Raw genomic sequence first — 22,404 nt, 5'->3', positions numbered from 1 at the left:
AAATCGCAATATTCTGTTAATATAACAAGACGTATTTTAATTTCGAAGTTGGTTGCTGTCATTCTGATAAAATCAAAGAACTCTATTGAACTCCGCTGTTAACGGAACAAAAGGTCGTGGAGAATGGTTATTTCTCTTAAGACAACTTCTATTCCACCCAAAATATCATTGATTCCAACACTTAATTTGGGCCTTTTCGTCTTCATTGACAATTATTAGTGAGCATATATACCGCAAACAAATTTACAGATGTAGCGGTCGCTCTGAGCACTTACATAAGTTAAGGCTAAATAACCAGCGGGCCGAAATTCAAATTTCGCCAAAAGACGGTCTCTCGCGTTAGGGCAATTTTAGAGAGAGATAGATACACCGTATTCATTTCGCTATAAGCCGCTTGCCCTGCTCAGCTGGCCGCAAAACAGGCCTTGCGAAGCATGGTTCAGAAGAAATAAATAATTATGAATTCTCGGTTCCAGAATTTTACTGAATATGTTGTTGGAAAACGAAGTGAGCAAACATAAAAATTAAAATAAATACAAGTATTTAACATTTTTATTAAAAAAATTAATGTATTTTATCATCAAAAACATAAAACGATTATTAACATACATATTATTCAAGGTAACATTAGATATATAGGAACAGTAATAGAAAAAATGAATAGTGGCACATTAATAAGGAGACAGTAATAGTAGGTATAGATCAGAGAGATTTGTGAAATGTTGGAATAAATATTAAAGTGTGGTAAAAAGCATCTATTTGGTCATTAGTTTTTGTTTCTTCTTCATTTCTTTTAACAACTTTGTATTAATGTTTTTTTCTTTTTTCTTGTTAACATACCTTATAAGTTTTCCTTTCTTTCCATATTGTACTATGACTGGCAATAACTTTCAAGCATGTAAATGGTACTTGTGCCGTTAATTCTAAATAAATAAATTACCATGGTAAATCATCTGTTTTCATAGAAATGTACATATTGTTAGTTGTTCAAATGTTTAAATGCGTTGCCTACTTTGCATACGTGGGACCAATATGTTTTTGCCTTTATAAATTATGTTTATGTGTATTAAATATAATATAAGAATTAAAAAAAAAGAAAAAAGTACTTACTTTCACTACATTACAAGTTACGCAAAACAATTGTTTATAATTTTTCACATAACACAACATTAAACTTCTTTGTATTTTGTAAATAACATGTGCAAATATCGATCCATCATGGGCTGTATCAGACGCAAGTCCTTTACAATGTAAAGGCTTTACATTGACTGTAAATAGGGGGGTGCAGGGTCTTCTAGTCGGTGAGCTGCTTTATGTTCAGGGCCTGTTCCGATTGTTGTGATGTCGTATATCCAAGGAGAGAGCAGTCGGTAGTCCAAGGAAGCGCAAGGTCAGAAGTCAAAGTCAGTTGTAGTGGTTCCAGCGGGAGAAGCAGTCCAGAGTGAAGCGGTCAGAGTAGATGTCGGAAGAGAGAGACTTGAGATCACTTTTCCAGAGTAATAAATTCTTATAAATTATTGCTAAATAACAAAGTACTTAATAATACTAATGTATGTAAAAAGCTAGGTACATACTTTTCAAAATTTAAAAGCGACTTTACTATACAAAATAACAATCTTTCAAATTCAATTTATGTTTTTTTGTAGAAAAGCGTCAATACGTCTAGAAATTGAATCCAAATTACTAATTTTCGGCTGTGTCTGGTAGTACCCTCTTAAACTTCCAAACAACTTTCGTGAGCATTAATTACCATATGTAAACGCTTCTGTGGGTACCTTAACAAAAACTTACGTAAGTCGTAAATTTTACTTATGAGTCAAAATATGTATCCAAAATATTAGTTCATTCAGCGCCATAGAGCCTGAGAAAACAGCCCGTAAGAATGATGATTTTTCCGCAAATGCTGCTTTTTTGAGATGTTATCATTGATTCCACTTCATACTATAATTCTTAGCATGAATCCAAAATATATGTCCATTCGGCGCCATAGAGCCTTAGAAAATGACTTTTGAAGTTCGAACCCAAGCCTTGCATTTATGTTCTTATATGTATCTAAAATATCAGTCCGTTCAAGCCTTGCGTTTATCCCTGTAAGAATGTTGATTTTTCCACAAATGCTACTTTTCCACTACTTTGTTGATTCCACTTCAGACCACCACAATTATTAAAACATATTTCAGTCTGTTCGGCGAAGCAGAGCCTGAGAATGTCTAAGAATTATGAGTTTTCCACAAATGCTACATTTCTGAGATTTTTTCCTTGATTCCACATAACACCATAATTTTGAATACATACTCAAAATTTCAGTCCGTTCGGTGACATAGACCCTGAGAAAACGGCTTCCAAAGTTCAACCTAAGTTTTGCATTTATTCCTGTAAGAATGAAGATTAAAAATCATTAATTCCACTTCAGATCATAATTTTTAGTACATATTCAAAATTTCAGTCCGTTCGGTGCCATAGAGCCTGAGAAAACGGCTTTCACTGTTCGAAAGAATGATGATTTTTGTTATTTATTACCATAATTAGTACATATATTGTCCAAAATTTCAATTTCGGCCTTATTCCGCCAGAGCTTGAGAAAACGGCATTTTTGTGCCCATAAGAATTTATTATGTATTTAAAAAAATATACTGTATTGATTTTTTTGGTTTGACCGAGGATTGAGCCTTCTTCTCCAGGGATTGGCTCGTAACTGCTGTGAACTTTTAAAATGTCTTTTAAAAATTATTTTGATTGGAACCTTCCTCCCCAGGGACTGGAGTCAACTGCGCTACCAACTGAGCCGAATCCCGATTGGGTAGAACAGACATTTATTTTGTAAATTTACTGCTGTAATGTAATCCGATTTCAGAGAAATGCGTATATGTCTGTGTGTGTATGTGTGATTATCACCAAAAGTTAAAAGAATGCATTGTCATCGACAACGAGTCTATCGGATTCAGCTCGATCGGATGTCGGAAAGAGGGATAATTTCCACTAATCACCAAGATTTGCATTAATTAATTAACGAAAACAAAACAGAAATTCGAATAGGTTTATTAAGAAATCTGTCACTGCCCCACTCCAAGGTTGGAGTTGGCCCTAGGCCGAGACTTCTCGGGCCTAGGCGGAAGCCCGGCCGTGGCCGTGACGACGTATTAGGTCTCTATCTGGCACTAAAGTTGTCACATTTATTAATAAAAAATAACAGATTTGGTGCCAGTTATAAAGAACTTAAAGTTGATTGTTTTTGGATTCTTATTTCTTTGTTTGTTTATGTGAACACAAGAGAAAACTGTCCAGAGCCCGTGAGACTGTTGCATTCCCAATTATGTTGTGAGTCTGAAGGGTGTGGGAAAGAGGAAGGTGGGGAAGTACCTTTCTATTCAGATCTAAACACGGCTAATGCCATTTCTAGCAAACTCACTCTGAACGGTGGTGTATCTGCCTATTCAGTATCTTCTCCTCCGTCCAAAACTTAATTCCTCTTACCTTGCTCAGCTGACAATAAAGGTTCTAAAATAATAAAAAACACATTATTTCTATTTCCTTTATTGATTAATTATTATTCATAATAATTTTTATTTATTAACAATAAATAACACGTGCTGCAAAATGTTTTATAAAAGTGTCGCTATAGTATGATGGCATCCAAGGTGAAATATATTCAACAAGGAAAAGGTTCAATAGAATATTATTATTCATTCTTTAAGATAAGTACAGATGAAGAATTTGAGATTTTTTGTTGTTCATGTTTTGAAAAAACTTATCTTTGGCGTAACATTTGAGTACATAATTAAAAAAAAATTTAAGTACACATAGTAAATAAATTCAACTGTTTCGGGATATAATTTTAAAATCTTTTTCAAATAATAATTCCTAAACCCTGTAGATCACACAGTACAATAATAAATACGATAAAATTACAGATTACCTCAAAAAATAAACCATGTTTTAGAGGCATACGTATGAAGAATATCACATTATTGTGACTGACTCAAATAACTACAGTTAATTTTTACAGTAAATTTAGAGCATTCCATCTTTAATTGGTAGAAAATAATTACGTTTATTTTAAGTCATATTTATATGCAATAATGTTATTCCTTAGTACAGAACAAAACCTTACAAGAATTTTTGAAGTGAAACTTCTTTAGGCGCGTAATTCGGGGACGGAGTAAAACCGAGTCAGGATCGACACGAAAATGCGGGTACCCCCACCACCGCTCACCGTTCACTGTCCCTCTCTCACCATATGCGCTTGTTGAGGTGGGGGAGCCGCTCACGAACGTTTTGCTTTGAGTTACGAGCGAGATACGAGTTCGGTTTAGCAGGTCGGCCGGTAGCGCACTTGCGCGGCCACGCCCACCACGGCCAGTGAATCAGTTAGCAGCGTGCTCCCGCTGTGATAAGTTGTGTTCGCGTTTTGTGTTGCGTTTACATTTACATTTATAGTTGTAGTTCATTTAATTAATTCATTTAATTTTTGATGAAATGAAAATAGAGAGAGAGGAATACTAGAAGTTTCACTTCTGTCTTGCGTAGGCTTGACACACCCACTTTTTTTTTTTTGATCAAATTACTATTAAACAATAAGAATCAAAAATCATTGCAGTAGAGAAGAACACATTAAATAAACTGTGTATCCATGCATAAAAATGTATTCAATATTATGTTCCATATATGTAACTAGGTGACGTGTACCAGGCTTTGCTCGGGGACTTATAAATGGTTTGGGGTAAAGTTTTGAGATTGTGATGATCTCATACATTATTTTGATGTATCGCATAAGGTTTAGTCAGCGTCAGCAATGTAAGAGCCAGAAAATATATTTTTTAAGACTTGATTAGAAAACATTAAATTTTCTCTACTTTCTATAAATATAATATGCATGTATTATATTTACATATATATATAAACCTTCCGGAAGAAATTCTCAAATGATAGTGAAAACCCTAACAAAATCCGTTGCGTAGTTTAGAAGAACTAAGCGCACAAACAGACAGACGCGAATAGCAACTTTGTTTTATACTATTTAGATATTAGAGATAGCAAAAATATTACTGAGAAATGAATATAATTTATTATGAGTATTGTACTGATTTAGAAAGTCAAAATAGAAACAGCAGTCATAATAAAGATAACAATATAATGGTATTGATCGACATGTAAAATGATTACTATTTGTAGGGCCGGCCCTATGCAGGTGCAATAAGAGCAGTCCGCTCCGGGCGCCGATTTGCCAAGACAATACCTAACACCTAATACAGTGCCCTTGAGGTTTTTACTAGCATTAGGCGCTGTTTAATTCAGGGCCGGCCATCACTACTTATTATAGCTAGACAAGACACACAAAACAATAGGTAGAGGATGACAATATTATTATATTATATTTGTGTAAAACAGTTAACCAAATCCTACAAATAATGTTGCCATTTTTATTGAAATTCCTTTCCCTGTGTTACAGGAAAGATATTTTTATTAAATCCAATAGGATAAATTTAATATTCCCATTTTGTTTCAGTAATGATCTCATGTTTCATAAACGAAATCAATAAACATTTTTTCTGCTAATTGTGAAAATCAATTGAGCTAAATCCAAATTTAAAGTTTTCGGACAATGTTCTTTCAAATTTAATCCCATTCATAATATATGAACTAGCTACGTAATATTCGCACTCTCAATAAAGTTGAGATAATTTCAACAGTGATTTTAATATATTCAAGCAAATGACTACCCGCACATACTCTTATATAAGTAAATACATAATAATAAATACCATACTTAACATTGTAACAGCGTACCTAAATTCAAAACTGCCTTATTGTGCACCCATTTTGAACTCTTCATGAAAAAAGTGGCCCCTACACAAAATAGTCCTCAAACTATACAATATGTAGAAGGAAACACTTTAAATGTAGTTCTATGGTTTTACCTTAATAGACGTCAAATTGATTTGCCTAGATGAAAATGTTAATTTGGTCACATTGATTGAGTTCTCAATAAGTTGAATTCATAAACTGCTATTTGTGTGCAATGTGAATTATTTCATTCCATTAAATTTCAATAACCCTACCATCTCCTGAGAAAGAATCGTGCATATAATTTTCTATACTTAAATCAAGCATACAACAAAAAGGATTAATTCCTCAAATACCCTAAGAGAAAAGAAGACATAATTTACAATTTTACTAGTTTCCCACAAATGTTTAAGGATTGGGCGGAGTAAATAAATCTCAAGCAAGTAAATGCAACAAATAATTTCAAAAGTTAAATATGTTTATATTAATACTAGCTGACATGTACCCAGCATTGCTCGGAGACTTTTCCTGTACTTTCTATAAATATAATATTCATGTATTATATATATAAACCTTGGAGAAGAAATTCTCTAAATGATAGTGAAAACCCTATCAAAATCCGTTGTGTAGTTTAACAGACAGACGAAGATAGCGACGTCATTTTACACTATTTAGAGATGCGACTATTGACAAATTTAGGGTTTTTTTGGACTCACGTTTTCATTGAAAGAAACTTTCAAAATGAAAACCATTTTCTTACGTGATGATTTAAAAGAAGGTTAAAGGCCTTTTGCTCGTTATATTCACCGTTCAAATTCACAGTTGTTAAAGGGAATTAGAAGATAATATGTACTGTGATAATAATTGAAAGGGTCGACCAAGTTTAAGGTACACTACTCAAAACTTACACTAGTATATTTACTCACAACGTTCATACCTTAAGGCACTTCAAGCAGATTTATTACTGAATATTCCAATTGAATGAAGAAGGAACTCTTTGAAACTAAATTAAATGTGCAACTCAAATATTATGTTGAAGAATTTCCACCACTACCATTACATTTGGTAGATCATTTTTACATAGAACAATTCTACTATAATTTTTTATAACTATTTTTAAACAATATTACTTTTCATAATGCAATTTGCTAAAAAAAAAATCTAATTTCACAACATTACCCTCAGAAGGTGAATTTATTAAGATATGATTACGTAAGTCCTAACTTTGCATTATTTAGTTAACTAAATAAACCTATCAACATTCCCTACTCAAAAAGCAAAATAAATATTGAGATTAATTAATTGACTCGCTTTCCAATCAACATATTAATTTAAATGTTTATTCCGAAATTCTAGTATTCATACACCCATTCACCATTCTCCATTCACTGGTTCCCGGCGACGCTCGTCTATAGAGGTATTGCATTCAATATGCTAGTGCTAAATATTACAAGTATTACTATTAATATTTTATTTATCTGAGATAGGGTAGGAGTTTAACATTTTACAAGTACATACATATAGCTAAATCCTGATCTTAATTCACTCTAAATTCATCTTGCGGTCTTCGCAGAAGGTGAAGGTGGTACATCTCTGTTTCAACAATTTGACATTGATAATCAGGAAGTTACAAATAGATAGAAATACATTTAATTTAAAAACTCTGTAGATAGTATTTTCACAATATGTAAATATTTTCCCCACAAGAGCACACAATTTAAATCATTTTCGTAAATATATATTTCAATAGGACAAAATGATAAATTGTATTTAACTAGAAAACATATAAGCTTAAAATGACTGAAGATTTCCGACAAAAAAATCTGACGACTGAATCTGGATCGCTGGATTAAAAGGTAAATTAATGAACAAAAATCTCAATTGGACAGTATGAAAATGATATATTTTATAAATTTAACAGCCAATAATTAAAAAAAAAGGAAAAATACCCACCCATCTACAGTTGCCACCCAAAGAAAATGCAAAAGGAACCATCAACTAGTTTATGCTTTGTTCAAGAGTACAACATTTATTGTTGCGGTGACAAGAGAAATATTTTTGGTTACATCTTACATAAGCTCTTTGTACATATCTTCCAGCTGCGGCTTGAAGTAAGACTTGATCTGTGGCCTCTTGGATTTCAGAGTGGGAGTCAGGAGGCCATTTTTTACAGAGAACGGATCCGGATGCAAGTAAATGTCCTTGACCTACAACAGAAGACAAAACAACTTGTTACAACATGTGAGATTGTTATTGTAGCCCAAGTGTTATAAAATATAAATGTAACAAATACAAATCATAGTAATTAAATAAATAAAACAGAATAAATTATTTTTAAGCAGTTTAAAAACTACCAATAAAATCTGAAAGATCTGCGTTTATTCAATTTGTGAAAAGAATTCTATTAATGTCTGACAAATATTATTGGGACCGAAAGTTACAAAACTAAAGCTGAAGTTATTGAGGTAAGTAAGGAAAATATATGACGCTAATAATAGACGTAAGTTGAAGACACCCGAGGGAGACATGGCACAATCAGGTGATCCAAATACTTGAGTCGGGCCATGTCAAGAGTCAGAATAACATAAGGGTATGTACGTGAATAAAGCAAGGAGTGTGTGCCAAGACCGAGTTGTTTGGCGGTCCATCATCTCTGGCTTCCTTCTGCGGAGAAACAGCGTGATGGTTAGTTAGTTAGTACATTAGCAGCACATTTAAGAGTGGTAGATTCTCTCAGAGCCACGCTAGTAAAAGAACACCATTCAGAATAGAAACATTGCTTGAAATGTGTTTAGAGACAATATAGAAAAGGTACTTCGAAAACCTCTCTTTCCACTTCCCAATTCCTTCAGTTTCACAACTCAATTGGGGATGTCGTAGCTTGAGACTTGTCAGTTGGGACTCAAAGAATCAAAGTTTAAAAAAAACCTTGGGAATCACATCCATCCCTAAAGTTTAATATTTTAAGTACGAAGGTGGGGATGAATCTGACCTGTTCGAAACTGCTAAGTCCACACTCCTTGCCCCAGGCCAGCATGTCCTGTAGGATGAGTTGTTTCACGTCGGGGTTGTTGCACAACACGGATAGCGTGCCGGGGATCTTGTTCTCCAGCGCCCAGCACTTGATCACATCCACGTCGGGGACCACAATCGCCACGATGCAGGACTAAAAAGACAAAAATAAATTCAATACTAAATTGTATCCGATTTAATGTACAATGATAAATATTACTCCGGTATCTACACTGCAATATCAGAAGTTTTGTTGGTTATGAACATTATGAAGCCATAAAAATGTAGCCGATTAGCTACACAATATAAAATTGAAGATATGTAAAACAAAAATATAAATCTCCGTGGACACTCAACAAAAAATTGACAAAACACCTTTTGCATCCAATCCTAGGAAACACTTCCTTGCAAATAGAGTAGTTGATACTTGGAACAAACTTCCACGACATGTCTAATAATATAAACCAATTTCGATTGGATTCTTATTTGAAGAGAAGAAAGTGCTAACTTATTTTTAAATTTAAAACAATTCAGTTATGTACTGTTAAACTTACTGTGAAATCAGATATGAACGCACATTAAATAATAATAATTATAAAGTAATGGACTTACTTTCAATGATTCTCCATAGACAAACACTTGTTCAACATACTGGCTCCTTATGTATATATTTTCAATTTTCTCTGGGACGATGTACTCGCCCTGGGAGAGTTTGAAGATATGTTTCCTCCTGTCAATAATCTTCAAGGTTCCGTTCTGAAATAAAAAAAAAAACAATATTTACATACATGTAGGTATAGCTAAATGAAAAAAATGTAATAACAGTTCTGAAGGATTATAATAGATGATAGCATAACCTATCCCTCTTTAGGAGAGGTTTAAAACCAGTGACAGACAAAAACTAGATTTTCAGCCAAAACGGAAACCAAATTTTGGTTTCTGTTCTGTTCGGTCGAAACCGAAACTTATTCAAATAATTTTTAAGACGCTCCATACCCCGAAGTTAGGCTTTTTTTATTGATAAACTTATGAGAGTTCATTAAAGTTAGTGTTAAATAAAATGCACAATGAAATAAAATAAATCAATTGAATGAGTAAATTGGTTTACTTTTAGTGTTTTTTCATTTGTTGTTTGATCAGTTCTTTAATGTGGGCTAAAGGCAAAGTTTCGGCAAATTTTTGGATGAAACTGGTTTATTGGCCGAAACTAGTCTAGACTAGATTAGAATAACCACTAGTCATTAGTAAACATTCCTATAAGTGGTAGTATCATAGACAAGTTTTGTACAAAAATAAATATCGCTGATGTATGAATTTTAAGTTAAATGAGTTTTTTTTATTCTAATGCATCCATGTAAAATAAGATATTATTGTTTTCATGTTATGAGTATTTCTTACGGGCAGCCATTGTCCAACATCACCAGTGTGGTGCCAGCCCTGTTCATCAATAACTTCTTTGGTCTTTTCGGGATCCTTGTAGTACCCCTTAAACACGTTGGATCCTTTCACGCAGATCTCTCCCTGGTTCTGAGTGGCGTAGTACTCCATCTCAGGCACATCCACAAGCTAGAAAGAAAAATACATTATTATTACACAAGTGTACAATTATGTCACATTATTTTCTGACAAGCTTTTCTTAACCCTCCCACAGCAGAGGGGGTAATACACTTCCCCCAAACGAGAGTTTTTTGTGATATCTAATTTGTTTTCTACATCACATACATGATTTAGGTATTTATAGAAAAACTAAACATTACCCAAAAAATAAAAGTCAAATCAACTGATGCGCCGTGTACTTAAGAACTAGAGACCACTTGTCACATGGTCACGTATAGCGTACGTCGACCCAGTGTGTTTCTACCTTAATCGATCTACATTTAAAAATAATTTATCTCTACTATTTTTTAAACTATTGAATAATATCTATCCAATTCTGGTAAAATTACTCTCCCCTCCCACCGCCATTACACACTCCAATCATTGGAATAACTAAAAGAAATAAAAATATAGAATATTTACCTTAACATGATTACAGGCAATTGGTGGACCAACGTGTTCTGGAACATGATCACCCTGGACGGTAAGAGTTATGGGAGCGGTACATTCTGTCTGGCCATAACCTTCCACAATCTGAAAATAAGAAAAATTTTATTAAAAAAAATATATAACAAAAAATTGAAGAGACATTGGAGTGATAAATTAGCAATCAATAGGCACTTGCATTACTTTTTTTTCCGATTTAGCAAAAATTTTAAGACATTTTGTCATATGTTTTTACCATTGCGATTTTTTGAAAATTTCAATCTGCAAAATTGGATCATTTTTTTATAAACCGGAAAGACCGGACATAATTCTCATAAATTGGAAATATGCGAAAAAAATAAATTAATTAGCCAAAAATCATTATTAAAAACAGCCAACTGCTTGGGAACAGGGTGCCACAATTCGTGGATAATTTCTGAAAATGCTGGTAAATTCTAAGAATTTAAACCGAATGGGTATTTTGTGCGGAGAACCTTGATGTGGGGAAAGTGCTGAGAATCTACAATATGAGAATTGATGTGACTAATAAGATCAAAAGAGCATTTTCCGACTATCAACATGTTTTGAAAAGTAATATTTACAATTACAAGTGAGAGAATAAACTATAAATTTGTTTTCTTTGCAGCAAATTTTCAAAGAAATTCCTATAAGTTGAACGAAAGAGAAAATCTGAATATGACTATTTTGAAATTGACTAATGGATTGCTTGTACTCCGTTACTGCAAATGAACCATCCCCAGTAAGCAAGCAAAAGAGCGTATAACCCAAGATAGTCCCTCTTGAACATTTTTACAAATTAATGGTTCTTCCGCAGTATTGAACATACACTGATGTTTTACTGTTTGAGACAAAGGGGAACTAACTAACAAATGTAGCTATTTACAAAATTCATAGATTTCTTATACTGGTTTTTCCAATAAATATATTTATCAGATAAGCATCTCACCAGGCAACCGAGGGCGCAGCGGGCGAAGGTGAGCACGTTTCCTGCCAGAGGGGCACTGCCCACCACCATCAGGCGGAGACGGCCGCCCATTCCCTCCTGGATCTTGCGGAACACCAGGCGGTCCCATATCGAGTTATTGCGAACAATGCCCCTGGAAAACAATACAACATTACCTTTAATACGACCAGAGATGTGCTTTATTTCAAATAAATCCATTTCAAATGTAAATGCAAAATGCAAAATGGGTATTTTCCATTTTGCATTTTAAATGCTTTTCTAAAAACCATTTTGCAAATTAAATGCTTTTCTCAATGCATTTTCCATTTTAAATGCTTTTTTTGCAACATTCTCCCTACTATCTCCACTCATCTTTTTTTCATAAGCCCCAAATATCAGTCGGTCCTCAACCTCGCTATGAGAGATAATTTACATTTGTCAAGTTGCTCCCTGGTAGGAGCCCTGGCAATTGAGTGATACCATTACAAAAAATACTGATTCAAAAACAGAACATGGGGCCATGACGCTGTAATAAATGTTAGATAGCAGTTTCTATGTTTTTACGTTGGCAACAATGTAATTTTTGTCCCGCGCAAATTTTTTGTGGTTTCATAATCTGTAGTCGTGGTGTTTTTGGATTTACTATAATGTAATATGTTTGTTCTACATTGATGTCAATTATTAAATGACAAAATTGTTTAAAATTTCTATACTTATTTTAATTGTTTGACCTAAGAAACCATTTTGCATTTTCAATGCATTTTGAAAATAGGTATTTTGCATTTTGCTTTTCTAAAAACCATTTTGCATTTTGCATTTTCAAATGGAAAAGTTTTGTACCCATTTCCATTTTGCATTTCAAATGGTTTTGGGTACCCATTTTGCACATCTCTGAATACGACACCACTAATGGACAAGAGTTGGAATTCATTGCTTGCTTTATAATAGTAGGGAAGATAAGAACAAGTTGCTTAAACTTTTTAATGCAATCTGTCCAACGATGCGGCACGTTTTGATACAATGTACATGTTTATTATTACGATTCTATTTATTTTTATACATTAAAGATTTACATACATGAATACAGTTTCTATTTATTATTATATGTAAGTGGATGTATGGGACAAAGTTCCACAACAAGTTATCGATGTTACTAATATATGTATACAGTGGATGCACGGGACAAAGTTCCACAACATCTCATCAATGCTACTAATATAAACCAAATTTAACTCCGTTGGATTCATATTTGGAGAGTAGAAAGGACATTTTAAAATTTAAAACAGAGTGCTGCCTGCTGATTAAATAATAATAATAACTGGAATAGGTAGAATCTTGCAAACATACATAAAGATAATAGCAGCCAATAAAAATATGCATTAAGAAAATGAAGATAATGTTGATAGCTATTAGTCGAAGTATTATACAGTTGTATTACCGAAGGGGTAGCTCAGATGTAGAGCAAAGCCCCGGCAAGGCTGAGATTCTGGGTTCAATACCTAGATGCAGCCGAATCTTTTTGTTTAACATCTTTTGTTTGAGAGTCATTCATATTTGATTCAATGATCAAATAATAATGACAATAAGTGCAATAATCCAACTGCAAAGAACTTTGAACTGGTACAACACAAAACATGCTAAAATCAAATAAAATGGGTTTATAAACCTAATCTAAACAAAAAAGGGTATTCACAGAAGCGCTAACATCCACCAGTGGACTGAACAGTGACACTTAAAAACAAAATATTTTCTTTTCCAAATACTTATTGACCATAAATATTTGAAGAATGTCCGCATGCTGTCCCATTTTGCTACCCTGTAGTGCCATACCTTCCTCTTTACAATTTTGTCAGTTAGGCTATTCATGGAGGATGGGACAGAGGTGGTAATCAGGCAGTGGTCAGAGGATCCCAAAGGCGCTGTAACCTCCACTCTGTACGTACGCAAGTGGCTCACTGGTGAGAAACAGATCAAGCAAGAGCAAGAATCTACGGGATGTCAGATATTCTGGTAAGAGATTCTACGAGTTGGCTTAATCCATGGGTTCCGCCGATCTACCAGCCAAGTTGGTTGAGCCCAAGAGCTTCAACCATTGTTCATCATGAACATTGAAGTCTCCCAGGATTAATAATTCAGCCGATAAGTATAGGGGCAAAAGAATATCTACCATGTTGCTCAAGTACTTTAACAACTCCACAGTGTCTGATTTGGTAAGGTTAGTGAGCAATATAGAATCACGTAAATTCTCATCGTACCAGTGAGATGCGTATGCCCACCCACATTCAAGCCACTCACGTTGCAACAGCAGGAACTAAATATGCAAAATGAAATGTTGACTGTAATCTAATTGTTGATGTAATTGTCAAGGACTAAGTTGCGTTAGTGTCAAAAAAGGCCGTGCCTTTTGGTACAAATTACAAATGTAGCAATCAGTTACATCTGTTGTTACTTCTATTAATTAATACAATTTTACTAATGAAAGAAAAAATGTTGTGTTGGCTTTCTTTTATACGATTTGCTAACCAACATCAGCTATAGCCGGCAGCTTGGCCATTCTTAGCGAAAACTTGCCACGTCTGTAGTAAGATGGTAAATTAATTCAATTTTTTGCCTGACGCCTAGCCTGATTACAAACTCTAAGGGTCTAGTAAAATTGTTAAATCGCTATTCACGCTCACCACAATTATGACAATTAAGAAAAAATATATGACCAAACTGTCATGCGCCTAGAATACGTTGGGCCAATGTGCTGGCCCAACGTGTACAGGACCACTTGGCGGTTGCATGCGATGGCCGCCAACTTTGGCCGGTTAACCCCATTATTGTTGGTTTTCGTGCACACATCAAAGGATCTTGGCGCCAATCCACCAACAGTATTCACATGTTGCCAACGTCTTTAGTTTGCAATACGCGTTCGCAGAGAAAGTTGATTATTGCGTGAGTGATCATTTACATTTACGAATTATGCTGATTAATAATTAAACCATACCATACAAATAAATTGCCACGGCTATCACCAAAATTTCCACATCCGTCTAGATTTGACGGCTTCCATGGTCGAGTGGTAAGGCTCTGGACTAGCAATCTGAAGGTCTCGGGTTCCAAATCCATCAAAACGTATGAAATTTTGAGACTTTGATTGACAAAAATGGAACTTTAATGCAGTATGTTACATCTTCCCAATGTAAATAGTTGTATTTTACAGTAATTAAGTTGAACCGAAGTGCTATTTACGAATAAAAATCATATTTTGTAACAATTATTTTACAAGCAATAATTATTCGCCTGAAACACTCATCCACATTGAAAAATCTCCTGATAAAAGATACATGACGCCAACGGGACTCGAACCCGTGTCCCTTCGATTTCCGGTCGACAGCTCTGACCACTGAGCTATGGCGGCTTATCTCTTACCCGCGAAATTATTCAATATATACTAGTGTTTCATTCAACAATTACTGCTTGTTACATTTTTCACCAGAAATACCAAAAAAAAAAAAAATTAATATTTGACAAGTTCAAGTATTTCACCTAAAAAATGTAGACAATTTGTCTCGACGCCATCTAGTGAGAGAGTTAGCACTTACAATGCCTTTCTCATATAAAATAAAGTTTTTCTGGTGAAAAATGTAACAAGCAGTAATTGTTGAATGAAACACTAGTATATATTGAATAATTTCGCGGGTAAGAGATAAGCCGCCATAGCTCAGTGGTCAGAGCTGTCGACCGGAAATCGAAGGGACACGGGTTCGAGTCCCGTTGGCGTCATGTATCTTTTATCAGGAGATTTTTCAATGTGGATGAGTGTTTCAGGCATATAATTATTGCTTGTAAAATAATTGTTACCCTTTGTGCTATGCATAAAAAATCTTATCTTAAAAACATTAGTTTACCAAAAAAAATAATAATCATATTTTGTGTTTAGAAATCTCGACATTTGCGAGACGAGCCCAGCTAATGTCAGCATGGCTGTAAAGTGTCTCCCTCAGTCACCCTCTCCCGGCACGGCCCACCCCGCAGTGAGTAGGCTGACCCATTCATCAGTGGGTTCCAGATGCACCATCCCCCATGGGCCCGGGCAACCCTGTAAGTCACCAAACGTAGCGAACCACTTCAAGTGACCTGTGGCAGAGGTGTTAGTTTCCCAGAGTATGATTCTCGGGGCGGTAGTACCCGTGAACTGCCTCCCAAATTAAGCTATTTGATTTAGGGAAACTTCATGCTTCAGAATATGGGGATAGCCGCCGATGGATCACTTACGCAGTGCTTATATCAAGTTAAAACATAAATAAATCATTTGTACCTCTTGAGTTCAGACTCCTTGGCAGACATGGCCATGTTGAAGAGTGTCCTCTTGAGGCAGGAGTTAGCCACCTCGGCCTGGGCGCGGTCGTAGAGGCGGTTCAGCAGGCGCGGCACAGCCGGGAAGATGGTCGGCCGTAGCGCGCGCATGTCGTCTGCCAGGTTCTTTATGTCGCCACTGAAGAAGCCCACGCACCCGCCCACCATGTACACGGCATTCTGGAAGGGGTACCATACATTGGTAAAGTTAGGTAAAGAGATGACCAGTGAAAAGGAAAGACAAAAAAAAATATTTGAATGTGTTGGCTTCATTACAGAATAACAGGAAGTGCCCTACTAATACAGAGAGAGAGAACGAACATATTACTTATTAGCTTCGCGTAGTTGCACTCTTTTATTTTGAATGATATCAAAGATAATATTTATTATACATAACACCTTGATACTTATATTCATATAAATATTAATTAAGCAGCATTCAATGATGTATTAAATACCGGCAATTAATATTTAAGACCTTTTGTGCATAAGTTTTTGCTAAACAAAGGAAATTATTTTCTTAATTTTGACACTTTTTTTTACAGTGTTCAAAACATTTTAAGAACGTTTTGTCAACAGAACATTGAATGTAAGTAGATGGGTGAAGCAGGGCCCACAACATTATATGTTGGTATAATTATGTTTATTAGGTAATAGAGTTAAAAATTAAAAATAAAATACATAGTTACTATTCCATAGTAATCAATGGAATGGGTTATGATAAGTAAGAAATAATCGTTGTTTCCCCCAAATGTCAAGCCACTAAATAATAACCATGGAAACGATCTGACGTTGCTGCCATCTTGGCAGCCATTTTTGTGCTACTGTTTGGACAAAACTTTTTACTGGTATGCCAAGTCCTTTCTTAGGGTATTTTATTTAGTCATTGGCTTTATCAATCTTAGATACATTCTCAAAAACAGAAGGTACATCTACCAACGCCTCTGAAAACATGCGTCCAATTAATGGATACTACCAGTACTGACATTTAGAGCGCTCAAGAATTTTGCGATAAAAAAGGTGGCCAGACAGAGCTAACGAAATCATTATTGACATGGGCTGGTCTACAATATACCTATCTAGAGAGAGGGGGGTAATTTAAAAAAAAAATATATATATTTTTATATTAGGAAAATAATTTCCCTCGGGGCATATGTCATCTTTTGGGATGCTGTGTGGAAGGTCTTTTTTAAGGAAAGGAAGGAGAGGAAGTTCTGGGAAGGTAAAAGGTATGAGGGTTGGATCGTAATCTAGGCATCAGTGTGTCCAGAAGTGACGGACATATGAACATGGCCCTCCACCTGCGGCGCAAGGCGATGGGTCAGGAGACCAGATGGAGAGGTCAAAGGGTCTCCCCAAACCATCCTCTCTCGATCTTGCATGCCACGTAGCTGGTGGGTAGGCGCATCCTGAACACACCTCACCCGATGAAAATCACCAAACGTAGCTAACCACTTGGGGTGACTTGTGGCAGAGGTGTTGGTTATACAATAAATGGTTCCCGGTGTGGCGGTACCCAAACCCGCCTCACAAATTGTTTACAGACTAGGTTGAGTTTATTATATTTGAGGAATCGTTTACTATGTTGAATTGAAAGAGACTCCCAAGTCGATAGTATCAATACTCGGTGATGTATGACAGGTTTTTAGTAAAGAGACATGAAAATAACTATTAAATATTTAATTTTGGGTGGACTTTGCAAATCTGCATTTTTACAGCCAAGAAGAATGCACAAGCAAATTTTTATCATGGATGAATTTTGTCAGTTATTTTGTGTATTTCGGTACTATTCTATCTGTACTAGTACATACCTGCTAGTGTGAGCGAGCACATACCCATACGCACTAGGGGACAGATATTAATTTAAATTTTGAGGATTATTATAATGTAAATAATAATAATTACTCATTATACATAATAAAATTATATAATAATTTTACTATTATCATTTCTACGTAAGAAAGCTGTTGTGTTCCCACAAACAGTTCTCCAACTCGTCGTGGAAGGAGATTTTAAATAAAAGTTGCTTTGTGTTAAATCAGCGATTTATTAATACTTTGCGTATTACAATGGTGACTCGATAGTCGACCTAACTAGAAGCTGGCTAAATGAGATCTGAAAACACCAAGTTTGTCTGGGGGAATTCTAACTGGTTCTGGCGACTACTGGCTACTAGCTGCCATCTTGTGGACTTCCAAGCAAGCTCTATGCACTGCCCTCTATGAGTGCATCTGTGAAGCTCTTACTTCCCAACATTTTTTAATAATTGTATTTCATGTTTCTTCTCTCCGTGTATACAGACAGATGGCAAAAAGGTTAATTTAGAAACCTTGTTATAGAGCTTCGTTTACTCTTCCATAAGGATCCTACAGAGTTAATTATGTAATGGTGATGAATTACATTATATCAATATCTTTTCACAGCGGTTAAAGAGGTATCAAAGTGTTAAATGTCAAAATGCGGATGATTATCGATTATTGTGCTAAATTTAGACATAATTATGTGAGTACGGATTTTAAAACAAACTCGATCACCGAGATACTAAATAATAAGAAGGATTGAGCAAAATAAATAATAAAAGAATAATATGTTATAATCACCTCACAACACCTCTCCAGCATATGCGCAAGGGGCAGGAATGAGAGCAGCGTGTCGTCCTTGTTGGGTTTGTGCGCCCCAAGCTGCATCATGACGCTCACGATGCCCGCCACTACGTTCTCATGCGTCAGCATCACGCCCTTGGGGTTGCCTGTTGTGCCCGAAGTATAGCATACGGTGCACAGGTCTTGCGGCTTCGGGGGCTGGAATTGTACACATATTTTGTAAGGTTATGAGGACAAAATAATTGGTATGCTCTATTTAGAGTTATTATTTGCACACGGTTGGCATTTTTCACAAGATAACGGGTTGCTTCTATGACTCGTTCTTCTGTGGCTGTGGAATGATTTGCTGGCCTCTGTCTTTCCTCTCTCCTAAAACATAGGTCTATTAAAAAACTAGGTTCACTCCCAATTATAAATCTTGTATGAGTATTTCCCTCAGGGCCTCCCGTGTGGGGTTTAAAATATTAACTCACATTACATATTACGATATAAAGTATTTTTATGCAGTTCTCTGTAGCAATTAATGAAATTTATTGTGGATTGGTTTTTTTATACATGTCAGATTATTGTTTGTTTGAAATGACAAAGTACGTTGGATAAATCCTTGGAGGTCAACTGTAGAGAGATAGAGCTCTGTCTGGTGCTAATTGGCTTAATAACTCAACGGCAGACAGAATATTTTAATATAATTTATTTTCAATTATATCAATGATAATATTTATTATACATAACACATTGACATACACCATGACATTTATATTCACAGAAATATTAATTAAGCACCATTCAATGGTTTATTAAATACCGGCAATTAATATTTATTAATATTATTGTGCATAAGTTTTGGCTAAACAAAGGAAATTATTTTCTTTTCTTTTTTACACTAAGAATGGAATATTAGGGTTATTACTATCACTATTCCAACTGTTAGTGAAAGTTCCTACCCAATCCAACTCTTGGTGAAAGTTACTACCCAATCCAACTGTTGGTGAAAGTTCCTACCCAAGTTGGGGTACCAATTTTTTGTTTATTACCTTCCGTTTTGTGATGTTCAGGTTTCCAAGCGGTGCCCGTAGCAGCGAAAAAAGGGTGCTTCATAGCTATGCGACCTGAGAGTTGGAAGTCAACCAAGAACTCTTCTGTGTTCAAAACATTTTAAAGAATGTTTCGTAAAGAGAACATTGAATGTAACTCGAATGATGAAGCAGTGCTCAAAACAACAGAATTTTTATTAGTATGCCAAGTCCTCTCTTAGTCCTTAAGTCTTTGTGTTAAATAATGAAATGACACAAACCAATTAAATAAAATTTATTCGCACACGCTGATTGCTAGTCGAGAACCTTACCCCTCGACCATGGAGGTCGTCCGTTGCTAATGAACTACTAATAAACCATGCCCATTCTGCGCATGGAAAGAATCTTGCATCTGCGCACCTTCTTCTGCTTTGTTTGTAGTTATTTAACCTCAATAAAAAATACAAACCAGTAGTGCATAGTCCTTTTGCGCTCCCACATGTTCCACATCAATGAACTTGACAATGTCGACTCCCCGATTCTTGGCCCTCTGCAGAGTGGCGGGTCTCACGTCCTTGACCACAATCAGCTTGCGCAGACTGCGCGGGGCCTTGTCCAGCAGCAGGTTGGCCTTCTTGTCATCCTCGCAGACCACGATGGCGATGTCAGCTGGAATAGTGATAAACAGGTGGTGAGTATTAAGAATAATAGTTGGATAACTGATATATCCATGAAGGACAGACAATGTTTATAGAATGTTTTTACAATGTCTCTAGCAACTACTCACAATCCAGTCAGTTTATTCTAAGTTCTGTCTATACTTATAGCTGATAATAAATTATTTGTCTACAGAGTTGTTCATCTGCGTTTTTGACACAATTTATAAGGGAAAACTTCCCTTATAAATTGTTGAAAGAAAAGTTACCTCAATTTGACTTTGATTCTTGACAAACATAGTTCCAGATCAAAATGACCAACTAAAGAAAATTAATTGATTTGCTTTTAAGTAGGTGCAAGTTCAGAAGACTTGTTAAGGTTCCCTTAAGTTGGCAATATTTTAAAGAGGTTTTTAGTAATTTATTCATGAGTCTGTTTTTTATCAAAAAAGTATGCAATAATTTTACATTCAAATCAATAGATGGCGCTACGATTTTGTTCGAAACTTGCTCAATTTCATTTCCAAATTATACACAATAATAAAAAAAATACTCATAATATTCCACAAAAATATTAGTATGATCACTTTTAAAATTCATTGCATGTTTTACCTTTTTTCGGCTACCATAATAAGGGCATGTGCCTAGTATTGTGGCTGTAGAAACAATAAACTGTAACCATTTAAATTTTTATGAATTATGAACACAAAAAAAATATATATATATGTATATAGAGGGCTTAATGTCAAACGAAGTTATCTATAAAAAACATTAAAATAATTCTTGCTAATAATAATGCAAGTCAAGCAGCGTTATCTAAAAAAGAACATACCAATAATTCGATGGCTTAAACTAAAAAAGATACAAGTACCAATTATTATTATTTAAGACCTCGAATAATTGGTATGTTTTTTTGTAGAAACATTAAGCCCTCGATGTAATATATTTTATATATATACATGGTTTTTGAGTTCTGGCAACTATCAAAATAGATTCACGCTGTATCATGATAATCATAAGACATTATTTCCTCATTTTCCAATTGCCCCGCATTTACGAATAAATTAATATTGTGCGTTCAACTATTTGATACCTTGTTGGATGATAAAAGAGCAGGCATCCGGTCCTAGCGTGTCGTACAGGGGAACCAGCACCATGGAGTAGCAGTACGCCGCCTGCTCGGTGAGAACCCACTCGGGGCAGTTCTGCGCATATATCCCCACGAAGGTGGTCGGGCCGGGGCTCAGGCCGTGGGCCACGAGGCCCGACCCAAAGTTCTTGGCCCGAAGAAGGGTCTCATTGTAGTTGGCCCACAGGTAGGGCTTGCTGGGGCCTTCTCTCCACCCTATGCAAGGGCCGTTATCTGGGAAGAAAGATCAGTTTTATTAGATCCGTAAAAAAAATTATTTACTTGAAAAATCAGCTCTGGAAGTTTTAGTAGATTCCGAGATAATCGCAAAAACTTACTTAAGAATAATATAAATTATATATTGCTAAATTAATAAAAAATATATATAATCTCAATTAATAAATCTATATGATTATGATGAAAAGACAATTAGTACGTTAAAATGACATATTATTCCTAAAAGTACCTTGTAGATTTGTGTTAAAAACAGAAGCTTTGTTTAAGAGGAAGCTACAAGCCAAAAATCTGTATATTCTTGGTATACCTTATATCGTAGGTATAGGCATTAAAATCGCTTGACAAACGGAGTCTAGAAACGTTCGATTTCAAGCAAAAAATTGGTTTTTATTTATTTTGTAAATAATTTTATAAGATATAATATAATACTGTATTTTTTTAAAGTTGTTTCCTTTGTGCGTACATTTCTATTGAAAAAAAATTTTTTTAGTAGTTTTCATTTATATTTTTTATTGAGTAATTTATTTTTTTATTTGTATTCTACTCAAGCAAAGCGATAGAAAAACCTTCAATTCATCTGAAGCATATTTTTTGGTATTCATAATGTACACCAATTCTTTATAAAGATTAATCAAAATGGTGA

At 35.0% G+C, this 22,404-nt stretch overlaps 1 protein-coding gene across 8 annotated transcripts in view; it reads right to left on the bottom strand.

The window, feature by feature from the left end:
- Nucleotides 1-5,537: 5,537 nt before the first annotated feature.
- The window catches only part of LOC149426413 (long-chain-fatty-acid--CoA ligase 5), a 112,410-nt gene continuing 95,543 nt past the window's right edge, over nucleotides 5,538-22,404 (bottom strand). For all 8 annotated transcript variants that reach the window (XM_089651343.1, XM_089651325.1, XM_089651335.1 and 5 more), the window contains 10 exons: nucleotides 21,489-21,758; nucleotides 20,209-20,408; nucleotides 18,724-18,924; nucleotides 16,086-16,303; nucleotides 11,786-11,936; nucleotides 10,816-10,926; nucleotides 10,195-10,362; nucleotides 9,409-9,552; nucleotides 8,777-8,950; nucleotides 5,538-7,991 (listed from right to left, as the gene is read on the bottom strand). In XM_089651343.1, the coding sequence (XP_089507469.1) occupies nucleotides 7,854-7,991; nucleotides 8,777-8,950; nucleotides 9,409-9,552; nucleotides 10,195-10,362; nucleotides 10,816-10,926; nucleotides 11,786-11,936; nucleotides 16,086-16,303; nucleotides 18,724-18,924; nucleotides 20,209-20,408; nucleotides 21,489-21,758 (1,775 nt within the window). In that variant the 3' untranslated portion in view covers nucleotides 5,538-7,853. The remainder of the gene's footprint in view (nucleotides 7,992-8,776; nucleotides 8,951-9,408; nucleotides 9,553-10,194; nucleotides 10,363-10,815; nucleotides 10,927-11,785; nucleotides 11,937-16,085; nucleotides 16,304-18,723; nucleotides 18,925-20,208; nucleotides 20,409-21,488; nucleotides 21,759-22,404) is intronic.

This window comes from Hesperophylax consimilis, chromosome 1 (genome assembly GCF_061612785.1).
Source record: "Hesperophylax consimilis isolate HC1 chromosome 1, BYU_Hcon_1.0, whole genome shotgun sequence".
Taxonomy (NCBI): Eukaryota; Metazoa; Arthropoda; class Insecta; order Trichoptera; family Limnephilidae; genus Hesperophylax; species Hesperophylax consimilis.
This window is presented reverse-complemented; position numbering and strand designations above follow the sequence as displayed.